At 40.1% G+C, this 14757-nt stretch overlaps 1 protein-coding gene across 1 annotated transcript in view; it reads right to left on the bottom strand.

Moving 5' to 3' along the window:
- Nucleotides 1–14091, bottom strand: part of TMEM26 (transmembrane protein 26) — a 36833-nt gene extending 22742 nt beyond the window's left edge. Inside the window, exon 1 of the mRNA XM_058543378.1 lies at nt 13696–14091. Coding sequence (XP_058399361.1) covers nt 13696–13886 — 191 coding nt within the window. The 5' untranslated portion in view covers nt 13887–14091. The remainder of the gene's footprint in view (nt 1–13695) is intronic.
- Nucleotides 14092–14757: the final 666 nt, after the last annotated feature.

The following is a 14757-nucleotide window of genomic DNA, read 5'->3' as shown; positions in this document are numbered from 1 at the left end:
GAGACTGAACATATAATAGCTCTTGAAAGAGGTTAAAAATAAAACAAACAATAACCCTTAACATCTTCTATGTATAAGATTTATTTCTATAATTGCATAAAAATTACCATCCTGTTTCAATTTGTCTGATTACATCAAAAACAAAAAACTTCAAGATCCAAGATTTTCTGAGTTGCCTATTACAGAAAACTTAAATTCCATAGTCTGATACTTGAAGGCTCTATTGTCTAGTCTTATCTCCACTTCCCCTGACTCTTCCCTCACCACATCCTATCAAGCTGAGCAACTCAGTAATTCCAACCTACTGTGAATTTAAAGCAAAAAAAAGAAATGAAATGTATTGGAAAGTTTCCCTCACTTTAATGTCTCTTTATTAAACTTTTTTGACCTGAATAAAAAGAAGGTTAGAAAGAAGGAATCACATTGAGGGCGCAAGAATTAATGATATTCGACTCAGTCCATAGACTCTTTCCCCATATTTCCCACCTCTTAACGCTACACCTAAGAGGATTCGCTGGAATTTCAAGTGGCTTCCAGGTAGAGTTACCAATGAAGTACATAGTGCCACAGAGTGATCAGAATCAGGAGTTTTCTTCTCTACTTCCTCTCTCTCTAACTCCCCAGTAGCAGGCTGTGGTAGTTATGCAGTGAAATCTTTAAAAAGCTTATGGAGAACGTAAAATCTCCATTATCTGAAGAAGTATTGAAAAATGGATAAATAGATTTTATTTTGGATATGAAGAATAAGTTTCAGCCATATATAGCACACATTTTGTTTAACTAACCATGGATTCCTGTTAAGAACAAAGTGCCCTCTGTCTCTTCAGCTTGGTTGATCTGAGAAGAGAGGTTCTGAAATGGCTTCAGAGCAAATGTCCCTCCAAATTATGACTGCCTGTTTTGGAATGCTCTCCTCTCACAACTCTACTCATCAAAATCCTGCCTGTATTTCAAAGGCATAGCAGGAGTTAATCTTAACTTATATTTACCTTATGACCCAACACATTCTCCACTGTTTTCTATTTATGTGTATATGACTTAGCTTTCCTACTAAGTTCCTTAAAGGCAGATCCTGAGTCTTACATCTCTCCCCTCTTCCCTTTCCTTCATCTTTTCTTATCCTCAGGAATATCAGGTATCTTAGTAAGTCTTTAGTTAATGCTTATTAAGCAAATGCTTAAATGCTTGAACGCCTTAATTTATGAATAAAGAGAGGACTGAGCAAATGAAGTGAATGGAGGCTACTGGCCTCTACAAGGACATTTTATTTCCATTTCAGGAGGTCTAGTAGCAAGTACGCTCCTGGTGTCCCTTGAGGAATTGTTACACTGCAGTAGAAATTTCACAAACCTAGGAGACCCAAATTTGAATCTTGCCTCTTCCAAGGTTGTGGACATTCGCTACCTTCCCTGAGACTCAATGTCCCTATCTATAACATGGAGATAATAATATCTACCTGATAGTGTGATTGTGAAGATTAAATGAGGCAGTGTGTGCCATGGGCTTGATATTTTACATGCTCAGTGCATGTGAGTAGCTGCCTTTTCTAGGCTCCACTCTGCAAATAAACTCACAGCTGCATAGTTAGTACCTACACTTAAAGACGACCCAGAGGACCCCAGTCTAGAAGACTGTTTCTTCAAATAACTCACAATCACTCCTATTTTTAAACTGTGATTCTCAAAACTAAACCTATTTGAGACTCCTTGAATAAAGGGGAGTTGTTTATACTGCTGAGGATGTCATTATGCCTAACTTCACACTCAACGTTAAGGCAATTGCTGTCATGCCCTCATGGTTTGCATGGACCATTTGCCCACCATGACCTATAAAATGCTGCACAATGCTTGCCCACCTCGTGGGTTCTGTTGCTTACCATTCTTCCTCACTGTGTTCCTATCACAGCGGTTTTCTTTCAGTTCTGGAAAAAAGCTAAGCGCCTTCCTAACTCAGGCCTTCACGCATGTGTTTCTCTCCCTTGAAATGCCTCTCTTCCTCACTTTTCACCTGATTATCTCCTTCTCATAGTTCCTGTCAGCTATAGGGGACTCCACAGAAAACTTTCCTCATCCTTCCAGTCTAAATTAGATCTCCTTGTTATGCTTGTCCCATAGGACTCTTCACTTTTACCCATAGATTTTCAAAACTCATAATTATATATGTGCATATACATATATATATATGTATATGTGTGTGTATGTTTGCTGTTGCTTTATTGTCTCCCAGCAACTCTAAGTAGTGCAAGCACAAGAACTGTGTCTGTCTGCTCATCATTACACCCTCGGCAGCTTGCACAGGGCCCAGCACATGGTGGGCTCCCCATAAATGTTCAGTGATTTGAATAGGCCCCAGCTGATTTACGGTTCCTACTTTCTTTTTTTTTTTTTTGTGAGGAAGATCAGCCCTGAGCTAACATCCGTGCTAATCCTCCTCTTTTTCTGAGGAATACCGGCTCTGAGCTAACATCTATTGCCAATCCTTCTCCTTTTTTTTTTCTCCAAAGTCCCAGTAGATAGTTGTATGTCATAGTTGCACATCCTTCTAGTTGCTGTATGTGGGACCCGGCCTCAGCATGGCTGGAGAAGTGGTGCCTCGGTGCACACCCAGGATCCGAACCCAGGCCGCCAGTAGCGGAGCCTGCGCACTTAACCACTGAGCCACGGGGCCGGCCCTGCAGTTCCTACTTTCTTGATGCTCTGTGGTTGGTTTAACTAAAAATCTCTTCTAGAAATATCTTGATAAACTGATTCTTATCAGAAGTTTTACTGAAGGAAACAAATTATTCTGTTCTCGTATGAATTTAATATTGTTTTGCTACTAGGAAAGATATAGTATTTCAAGGTGACATTTTAGCCGTTACTTACTGTTTTGAAGGTTTGCCATATTCTTGATGGTGCATTGTCAGTGCAATTCATTTTTGGAACCAAGGAGAATGTGAATTTTAGAAAATAAAAAGTAGGCCTGATCCCACTCTTTTCTGTGTAATTAATCAAATTGTATGCCCTTTCTTAGGAGCTACCAAATCATTTTACTCCAGTCTTCACATCTTAATGGCATCGGAAGTAAATAGATGCCAAGTACTTTGTGTGAAGACTAATACCATAGAAGGGTCTAGCCAACTCAGAAATAACTTAAATCAGCTTTCTTGATACTTGTTTATAAAAATAAGACATACTGTTCATAGACTAACAGAAACTGATAAATGTATGATTAAATAAGACACATCCAAGTGGGAATTTTTTACAAAATTGATAATACCCTATTACTAATGAGTTATCTGCCCTTAGAGACTCAGATTTATTAGAATACCAATTACCACAATCCTGTCAGAATACAGAAGATCTCCAATATTAATACTTTAATGCCAAATTACTTGGCCTTTGCTCAGCTATTTTTTCTAAATTAAAACCTTTCTAAAGATAGTCTTTCTCTCCACGTAAATTTCTGTTTGTTTATTTTGTATTTCACAGCCTTTAGCCAACATACCCCTTCTCTCTAAAGTACACAGCAGGAGTACCATCCTAAAGGATTTTTTCTTTATTTGTTTATGTACTTATTTGTTTACTAATCAAATATGTTTATAGGTGTTGGTACATGCTAGACACCACTCCACTCTTAAAGAGCTATACCCATTGTTTTTTTTTCAGTTCATTTCATCGAAAAATAAGATATGATTTATCATACAAAGTTGTGATTTCAACAAATTATGTTTTTCACAAAATGATTATGTCATGACATTTAGCAATTTAGCCCTGCAATGGATTATATTTACTTCAACTCACCATTATTCTAGCATTAGGATTCCATTTTCCTCTTTCTAAAAATGACAGTTATTGTTGTTTTCACATTGAAAAAGTAACATTGGTTACTTTTAGAAACCAAAGTAACATTTTAGAAACATATAACAATATAAATAAGCAAATAGAAGAAAAATTAAGCATAGTATCACCCACTACCCTGTTTAACTTTTCTCTCTACGAACAGATGATTCTAGTCTTCTAATAATATGCATAAATCTGAAAATAGATAATATTTAAGTGAACCAAAATTTTCCAAAATTACTTTGATGTGAATTGTAATTTTATTTGTATTTCACATCTCAGTATTTCCTACTCTACAGAGGCAGAGTGGAGTTGTAAGGATACTAGACCCAAGTTTCAAAATCTTACCTTAAACCTCCTTGAGTGTCCTCAATAAAATTTCTGGAACACTTTATAATAATAGGCCTACTTTCATGGAAATCAAGAAACTAGGTCAGGACACCCTTTCGTGAGCCCCTAAACCCTGTCTAATAATTTAAAGATTGTCTGTCCTCCTTATATGTAGACTGCTTTCTCTAAGTAGGCCTTAACATCCATGATTTCCACCTGGGCTACCTAGCAAGGGCTTTCTATTAGTACATGGGGAAAGAGTGGCCAAAATGACAGCCTCAACGTATCAGCTACCACTTTGCAGCCCCTCAAAGTGCACCCAATGCTTTTGCAGAACACAACCCCTGACCGCCTGGGAAGTCAGTAATCTGATCCCAGCCACCACCTATATGTCTTCTTAACTAGCATGCCCCTGACAATCACCTCTCTCCCAGAGCCCTTTCTCTGTATCTGCCCACTGGGGAGGGAGGAATGCCACAACTAAATGGCCATAAGCCCATGAGAACTCCTTCCAAAAGGGAAAATTGAATATGGAGTGTGTATGTTTTAGTAGGTGCCAAGATCAAACGATAGGTTTTGTCCCTGATCTTGCAGGGGAGCAGACTAACAACAAGAACAGAAGAGACAGGGAGGAGTTTCAAATGGGTTGGGACTATCCACTGCAATGGAATCATTTTTTATACTTCCAAAGCCTTTGAAGAATGCCCACATTTAGGTTTTGCAAAAAGGAAAACACTTCTGAGGGTGAATATTAGGGTCTTACTGATAGTTTTCATTGCATGTTGCCAGTTGTTTTTTTAATAAAGTCATATTCCCAAACTATGATATAAACCAGTAGCAATATTAGTACTATATACCTCACTTAACTTAAAATTGTCCAAGAGTATATCTAAAGCAAGAACAAGCTTTATTAAAATTAAAGTTGCTCATATTCAAACCTTAGCAGGATGCTTCAGTATGACTAAACTAGTTATAGGAACAAAATATGCATCAATTTTAGGATCTACATCCTATTTTTCTCATAAAATTTCTGAAGCAAAGAAAATCATGACATCTTTCTAAAAGAATTGGTTCCAAATGAAACTCTAAGTGCTGCCATCATGATATTCTGTCGACCTGAAAAATCCTTCTCTCTTTCCTCCACTCTGGTAAACCATCAGCTACTTCAAAGGGCAGTACATAAATTACTTACCTGAGAAATTTTCCTTGTCTAACAAGCCTACTGTACTGATTGTATCTTTATTCTTCAGCCTTTCTGCACTCTTGGGCCTAATTTGTGGGAAATTATTTGGCTCTCAGAGTGTTGTTTTGTCCTGTCCTCCTGTAACTGCATATATTTTATATTCCTTCAAGAATACCATCATAGTACCTAATACAATAAATGGTTATTTAATGAATAAGTGAACTTAAGCACTAATGACTACTGGAATTTTAATGGTCTCTGAGAGGATAAAATGCACTATGGAATTATTTTTGTAATGTTTTAATTTATTTCATTCTACAAAAGACAATGGTATGTATTTCTGTTCTGTAGAAGAAATTGTTCTTCACTTTAGGACCAAAAATAAAGACAATCTAGAATTTTCCCCCTCTTCTGTTTTCTTTTATATGCTGTTTGCTTTTTTTATTTTATTTTATTATTTTATTTCATTTTTTTTTGTGAGGAAGATCAGCGCTGAGCTAACATCCATGCCAATCCTCCTCCTTTTGCTGAGGAAGACCGGCCCTGAGCTGACATCCATTAACCAAGCCTCCTCCCTTTCTTTCCCTTTTTCTCCCCAAAGCCCCAGCAGTTAGTTGTATGTCATAGTTGAACATCCTTCTAGTTGCTGCACGTGGGACGCCGCCTCAGCATGGCCGGACAAGCAGTGCGTCGGTGCATGCCCGGGATCCGAACCCGGGCAGCCAGCAGCAGAGCGCGCGCACCCAACCGCTACGCCAGGGGGCCGGCCCCCTCCTGTTTGCTTTTATAAGGATGTCTGCTTGTACGGCAGCGTCTCTGAGCCATGTCCGTGTGTAGTCTGAACTTTTCTACATTCTATTCTAACCAAAATCATCTTAGTGCTCATTGGCAGATTATCTGGGATTTACCTACCCAATTTTGAAAAAGAAAAAATGCTTCCACCCTTTCTCCAATATAGGGAATCGTTGACCCTAAAAATTGATGTAGTTGTACTGTCCACAAGCAAAACCCAGCTTGTTTATTGAAAGCAGAGCACAACAGGCTGATGGAGTTCAGTCCTGGGATGGGAAATCTTCTCTAAACCTTGGCTTCCTCAGGTACAAGTAGGAGCCAAGAATAGTACCACCAGTGCTATTGCGAGGAGTGAATGAGGTAATGCATGCAATGCAAATGCCTGGCTCAATAACTGCTCACCAGATGCTAGGAATTGTTTTTACAATTTATTATTACTAGTTGTGACTTTAGATAAGTGATCTAGCCTTGCTATGCAGCAGTGTCTTCATCATAAAAGGGTGATAAAGATGAAAACTAAGTCATAGGGTCAATTGTGAGGATTACATGAGATAATGGATGTAAAGCTGGCTTGGAGCATTGTCAGCGCTCAATAATTGATGACTGTTACCACCTCCATTATCACCATCACCATCACCTTCGTCATCATTCTCATTACTATTATTAACAGACTGTCAGAAAACGGCGTAGCCAATTTATTAGGAAATTATTCCAGGTGGATTAAAATAGGTGTGTGGAGCAGGAGGTTCCGTCAGGGTAATAAGAAAGCAAAGGATACTGTAGGACCTGCCCAGGGCTGGCAGCAGCACTCATGGTAGAGAGGACCTTTTTTTTCTTAAAGATTACTAACTTTTATTCTAATAAGCATACAACATTCAGTCAGTGGTACACCAGCTACCTCTTTGAGGTCAGTCAGACAAATGAAAGATAAAACATAAACCCCTTCCCTAAACAACCATAGGTGGTAGGTTTATATTCAGAGAAAAGAAACAAAATCAGTCCCTACCTTGGCATTTTATATTAACAATCTGTGTACGTCCTTAGTATTATTTCAATGAGACTTTCAAAGAAAGTTCATTTTTTGATACCTGAATATAAAACTATTTTATTTAAAAAAAAAAAAACTGGTTTTCTTTAGCAAAATGATTTATACACATGGGGTCTAACTCTCCCGATACCAGTCCTTCAGAGGAATTTCCAGAGTAATAAGGGACACGCACATGGGGAGAATGAATCTTAATGTAAAGGTGAATTTTCCATTGTCGGAAAAGAAGTTCAACTATTCAGATTTGTCCTGTTGCTGTATGCATAATAATGCTACTGCGGTGAGAAGGAGAAATGGGTGAAATTTAGAAGTAGGGATATATTTATGCCGACTCACGGGAGCTGCCCACACTAATTTGCATGTTGTTTTTCTTCCAGTCAAGTAGAGAAAGTTACAAAATATTATAACTTTAATTTTCAGCTCTAAATGTCTCAGTCATAGGGTCCACACACCCATGGAGAAAGCATGGACATCATTCAATGGTTCAATTTCTTGGGAGTCCCATTCTAAATGCAGACATAATTATTGCTTTGACCCCAAGTCCCTTGTGAAATAAATGAAAATATGACTTTTTCTTGGTAATTCAAGATAGGCTAAGACTCTTCCTCCTAAACCATGACTCAAATCAAGGAAAAGCAAAGTCATTTTCTGGTAATATTCGGTGTGTGCTTCTAAAAAGGATGTAAATGTAAGTTACCCTTTTGCATTGAGCTCAAGGCTCAGGATATAAAACGCATACACACGAACACACGTGAGGATAACGAATATAATTAAACTGTATGCACACTGCAGGCAGGGCTGATAAACCCAATGCACAGTGTAAAGTGCTACTGGAATAACTAAAAAGCTAAGGAGAGATTTTGGGAAATATGGACAGCAAGTGTGAACAAGGAGAGAAATAGTCTATCTGCTGGGAGAATTGCCAGCGCCCAAGTTGGCCATATGGAAATCACAGGATCTCCTTCCAAATCCCTCCATTTCATCCTCTCTGATATCTAAAAAAGATCAGCAGAAGAGTACTTTTATTTCCCAACTTTCTCTCTGGCATTTCTGTAAACAGTTTTGGTGGAGGAAGATATATATTACCAAATACTACAGAATTACATCATACAAAGAGGTTCTCCTACACTACTCAAAACTTGTTCAAGATCAGACTTTAGATGGTATCTGTCAAGTCTAGGTTTTTCTTTTCTACTGTTGAACCTTCTAAATACAATTGAGTAATCAAAACAGATTTCTTTGAGCTTTTACAAAATTTATTTGAATTTGAAATCAATCTAGGATAGAATCTTTTCTGATTTCTAATTTTTATTTCCTGTTTTCAGTCAGGAGCCTCCCAGAGATTTCCTAACATATGATGTTTCAAATGAGGTGTGGTAAAGACATAAAATTTAGAAGGAATTTTTCACTTGGAGGCAGGGGAACATGGGGAGGAGAAGAGACAAGGAAGAGTAGAAAAGAAAGTCAGTGTTTGTCTGTCTTCTGGGACTATGTCAGAATGTCCCAAGGCACACTTGGTTCTTCTCATGCCTGGCTCCTTCTCTTCTCTAACAGACCCAGCTCAAATATCACCTCCCCAGTGAGGCCTCTGACCACCCAGTGGAAGCTTCCCTGGGTACTCCATCCCTCTATAACCCATATCACCTAGGCCTTCACAGTTCTGGTCACTCATTTGTTTACTTGCTTGTTGTTACTTATTAGCTCCTTTATTTATCATTTACTTTATTTTCTGAGTCCCCTGACAAAAATGTGAGTTATTTCAGGGCAGGATCTTACCTGTTTTATTCACTTCCATATTCTTGGCACTCAAACAACGTCTAACACATATTATACGTTCCAGATATATGTGTTGAATGAAGAATGATAGAGCTCTGTGCTTCCTTGAGAGAAATCTGCTCATGTTTCCCTACACTCTCCTCCCTCAGGACGTCTTTTACCTACGCAGCCTTTGCACTCCTCTTTCCAGATGTAGATCTTATCCATTTTTCATGCTACAGCTCAGATGCCCTAAAGTCTCATCTCTCTGCTCCCCCCCCCACAGTACTCCTCATCATATCTTTTCTTTAAATTGTTAAAGACAGTAGTGGGTCAGAGCGTGAGCTTGGAGTCTTAATATCCCTGCTCTCCCAATTGCCAAGTAAATGATCCTAGGTAAAATAATTTAATAGCTCTGTGCCTCAGTTTCCTCAACTAAAAATGGGAGGAAACAGAGAAACAGAAAATAATTACAAATGTTATCACGATCAAATGGGATTATCAGTGTAGAACATGTGAAAGAGCCTAAACAGAGTAAATGCTAAATGTTTATAATCCTTCTTATTCTCATGCATGTGAGCACTTAATCAAAACGCTACCTTTTATCTTAAAATTTCAAATGTGTTTGTTTTCTGTTTCTTCTGCCTTGTCACACAGTGTCTAGCACAGTATCATGCTTACTTAGTTGGCAATTCAATAAACAGTTGTCTGACTGAACTTAATAAAGGAAAAGGGAAAGAGAGATAACAAAGAAAGGTGACCACATAGGTGAGGTATTTCTGTTAACTCAATTATATTTCCCTTGTATTCTTGCAATTCTGATGAATAAAACTCAGTGCTTAAAATTCTGTCCTTTTGCCAGTAAATTCAACTTAGATTTCTACTTATTCTCAGATACCTCCTGCGTTCAAGTGAACAGGCTTCAAACTTGTCACATTCTTGGTAATTTTTCTATCCCCTAAGGAATATTTCATCAGTATTGGCTGGAAAGCAACTAAAATATTGTCTTCTATTTGACTTTACCTAAATCATAATTCACAGATCCATTGGATTGTTGCCCAGTCCATAGAAAATAAAATCACAAAAAAATAAAGCAAAGTGATACTAATATCCATCTTATAGAAATGTAAGTGAAAATGCAGGTGAAATAAATAAATACTAGGTGAAAAGGAGCAAATTCCGCTAGCACACATTGATAGGACTTAACAAGGGACGTGTCGTTGGCTTACTCTCTCTATCCTATAGGATTTCAGCAAATTAAACTTCTCTAACTGGCAAGTTATGAGTGTTGACGTAATGTTGCCTGTCCCTGGACAGCTGAGTTCAGCAGCTTCAGTTCCATTTTTCCTTTCCAAAGGATAGCTAAAGAAACATTCTTTGGACAAGTGTGATATGTTTGCTACATTTCAAGAAATTTGGCTCACATTTTCCTCTATAGCTCTGTTTATTGTTCCATGATGTCTGTAGATTTGATTTGTTTGGGGCCAGGTGCAAATTTTAGTAAAAAGAACAATGTTCAAACTAGCCCAGAATAGTCTAAAGGAGGTTCATGGGTCTGATGTTCCCGAAAAGAAATTTTCACCTCATGTGTGTACAGAGTTTAGTCTACCATTCAGGCATTATTTGATTGATCGATTGATTGGTTGGTTGATTTTCAGTATGGGGGAGTTTCTCCTTCTTCTTTTTCTTGACTTAATAGATAATGTATTCAGTTGATACAAAGGGAATTCTTTGACAAGTCCTTTTTTTAAGAAAATGAGACCATAATATACATAACCCCGTAACTTTACTCTCCTGACAACATATCATGGACATCCTTCTAGGTCAATAGCTAAAATCTAGTTCATTATTTTTAATACCAGCAAAATATTCTATAGTGTGGGTATAATACAATTTTTCAACCATTCTATTGATGGATAATCAGGTTGCTTTGGGCTTAGTTTCCACTAACATGATGGAAATTAATATTTTTATACATATGTCTTCACACATTGGTACTTTTGGTTCTATAAGGTAGATTCCAAAATGTAAGACCAATGGATCGAAAGACATATCTATATATCTATATTTATCTAGATCTCTATATATTAACATTTTCCTGTATAAAGTTATAGATACTGCCATAATATTTACTTTATCTTTTTTTTATTCTATCGGCCTAGATTTTCTGATGGAAACATTTTTTAACACTCAAAAACAACAAAACATTATGCCTTGTTTTACTCAGAAAACTTGGACTCAGAAATGAAATATGCCCCAAATCAAACCCTTTTTAATTGTTGCCATGTTATTTCAAGGACAATTTCCTTTTTTTCTTTTTTAGCACTCTATCCTCTAATTTTTTTTCAAACTTGTGACACAATGGCATGTGGGCTTTGTCCACCATAAAAATGACCATATCTGCAGACTTAGTTGTATTTGGTAACATCAGTAGAACAAAGCATTACATCACACTTCTATTTAGATCATTTACAAAGACTCATTTGTTCCTGAAATTTTATAATAAGCCAAATCTATCAGCTTTGTTTCTCTGCTTATTTTCAAATGTTAGCCTAGATACTAAGCCAGCAAGATTTTTTTTAAGTAGTGCTATAATGTACATCATGGGCCTGTTCTGAAATAAAGATGAGAATTTCTTTTCTACTTTTTGGCTCTGAACTAATGGTTTATTGGCCAGTCTCTCAAATAAATTTTTTTGACTTGCGCAGACTGAAAATGTGCCCAGTTGACACAGAATATTTTTTAATAAGAAAAAAAAAAGAAAAACCTTAGGATCTAGAAAAGACCATTTCTTTTTTACTTGTTGACCATCAAGATATGTTATTTCATTTAATTCTTTTATAACCTCTGAGATGAGGAAACTGAGGCTCAGAAAGGTTAAGTAACTTGCTCTACTTGCCTCACAGCAAGTAGAAAAGCTCTGATTTTACTCAATTGTGTCTCTGATTTTGAGGCCACACTCTAAACACAACGATGTCCTCAGTTCTTTATTGAACTTGTTGCATTGACCATCACCCTCTTTGCCCCAATCTTTTTTCCTCACTTGCTTGTAAATTACACGTCAGTCTGAGTCAGCTGTCAATGATGATATAGACATGGAGGTAAACTTCCATTGGCTACAGTAATTCTACACAACTGGAGTGGAATTTTGACTTAACCTGAGCTAAGGTCTGTGGTCTACCCTTGGAGAGGGAGGTGGAATATTTCAGTGCTGTTGAGCTGGTCCCTTTTCTGAGGTTGACATTTCTCCCAGAAGCTCTGATGGTTGGTAGCAGGACTACTTAAATGCAACATTTTTCAGCCTCAGAGTTCATCCTCCTGTTACTGAAGGTATTTCTACCCTAGCATACTAAAGCTACTCAGTAAAAAGTAAATCAATGTCATCTGACCTGCTGGGTGAACACTTTTCACTCATTTTGTTTCTTTAACCCTAAGGCTTATTTAGGAAGCTAATGCCATTTTTCTTTGAGATTTCCAGGAGACGCACTGGAAAGTACCTCAGATCTCTATTGCTTAGTAAGCTGTTCACCGGGGGCGTGGGGTAGAGAACAGTAACATTCCAATGCTCATTGTATTCAAGTATGATTCTACTGAAAATTTTTTCATTGATAATTCTAGAAATTTTTTAACAGTGGAAAATTTAAGCAAGATTCACGTTTTAAGAGACACGTTCTCTTCCTGGGACTGTCACGAAATACACCGCCTTTTGCAGTTTAATACGTAAAACGATAGAGAAAGTTTTTTTGTTTTGTTTTTTGTTTTTTCCTGAATATGGTGGCTAAGTATAATGCCATAGCATATGTAATTCTTGAATTGGCTAATACTATTTTCTTCCTTCTCATAGTATTAGGTATTTTAAAAAATTGACGTATAAGAAAACACAGCCTCGCTGTTTTTAAAAATCAATACAGGAAGAGGACTAACTTGGAGAAGTTTGGGATGAAAATCTACCGGATGTGGAGGGATGGAGGTGGAGGCTCTTTGTAAAGGGCGAGAGAATCTTTTTCCAATTCTTCTATTGCCGTTCAAGTCTTTGGGGAGGAAATAAAGCACCATGCGGAGCCTCCAACAGTCCTTGCACGTTGAGGTTAAGTCTGAACCACTACCTACTGGTCCCTCCACCAGCGTCCCAACTCGTCTTTGACAAGATGGGCTATTAACCAAGCTCCGAAGAAGCGACCAACCCGGGACATCTGAGGCTGGTGCCATGCCAGGGCGCCAGGGGCCGGAAGGAAGCGAAGAGTCTGAAATCACAGACGTGCTGCGAGGGCTTCTCGCCCTGGGAGGCTGCCGGAAAACGACAACCTCTTGCAAAAGTCACTGATGCTCAGCGAAGGGCATTCCCACATCTGCATGAACGCAGACTAACCCGTGCACACCCACACATTCCAAATTCGAAGAACAAGGCACACGCCACTCTCCTTGCCCCACAACTCCCCCACTTCGGAGCACTTTCTGCAGAGCAGGCAAGCCTTTTCCTTCTTTTTTCTCATCTTCCAAGTTCCCAAACCTGGGACTGGGTGACGCGCGGCTGCGTTCACGGCTCGAGCCTTCCCAGTGTTGCCCTGGGACCCTGCGGGTACTCCTGGCTTGCCCACGAGACACGCAAGCATCTCGCGCTCTTTTGAAGCTCCCAGCAAGGACAAAGGGGGTCCGAATCCGAGGAAAGAATCGGCGGGCTGCTAGGAGATGGGCTCTTGGGCTGCGAGTGCCATGGGGGACGGTACCTGGGGACCCCGCGCGCCCTCCCTCTCCCGGGGTACGCTCACCATTTGTAGCCTCTGCCGCGCTTGAACTTGAGGGTAAGCGCAGTCTCCAGAAGGAGCAGGAGGTTGAGCAGCGCGAGCAGCCAGTACCACGGTTCCTTCTTCACCTCGGTCACTCGCCAGACCCCAACCAGCGAGTGCAGCACGAACAGCAGGCGGGTGGCCAGGGCGTTGAGCAGCACCAGTCCCTCCATGCCGGCCGGCGCGCTCTGCCCGCGGCCCCTCGCCTGCGCCCGGCGGACGCCGCCAGGAGCACCCGAGCCCGCCCTTGGGCGGAACGTGACAGCTCCGAGACCCGCCGCTGCAATCGTCCCTCTGCACCCTCCCGCGCGGTGGAGCAGGAGAGGGCGGCTCGCCCCTCCCCCAAACTTCCTGAGAACTCTTGGGGGAGAATCCAAAGCTCGCTTTTCTAGATTGCTGGGCTTTCCAGAGAGTCTGGGGCTGCGCTGCCCCGACTTCTGGGCGTCATTCTCCAGCGCTGCCCATCCCCCTCCCAATCCCGGGAGCCAGTCTCCATCCCTGCCCTCTACCCCCACCCCACCCCCAGGCCTCCATGGGGTCCCCAAGAACTCCCCCACTCTGAGGGATTGGAAAGAGGAGGGAGGTGGACTGAAGGTCAAGATGCAGCTTAATGAGAAAGGGGGAGTGGCATGCATCTGTGGCACCTCCTCCTTGCCTTTCAAACACTGCAGGACTTGAATTCATTCACGCTTCTTCTAAGAACAGGCTCTCAGAGTGACTCGAAGCTGGGACCGAGGAGGGCCAAAGAACCCGCTGTCCAAGCAGTTTTAGAAACGCAGTGCCTGCCCAGTTTGAAGAACTAAAACTTCCCAGGACCAGAGGAAATCTGATGCGCTGGGCTTTCTGAGAGCTCCCTGCTCCTTACATAGCGAAGAGGTAGCCCGGGTCACTTCTACTCTTTGGGCACGGTGTCCAAGAACAGGAGTGTCCCTCGCCCCCACCCCACCCCCACACCCCTAGTATTTTTTTCTGAAAGGATATAGAGTAGCAAGACAAGAAGGCAGACGGGAAAGTGAGGGAGGAGATAGAAGAGAAAGCCAAGAG

This window comes from Diceros bicornis, chromosome 6, assembly GCF_020826845.1.
Source record: "Diceros bicornis minor isolate mBicDic1 chromosome 6, mDicBic1.mat.cur, whole genome shotgun sequence".
Lineage (NCBI taxonomy): Eukaryota > Metazoa > Chordata > Mammalia > Perissodactyla > Rhinocerotidae > Diceros > Diceros bicornis.
Note: the sequence above shows the minus strand (reverse complement) of the source record. Positions and strands in the feature narration are given on the sequence as shown.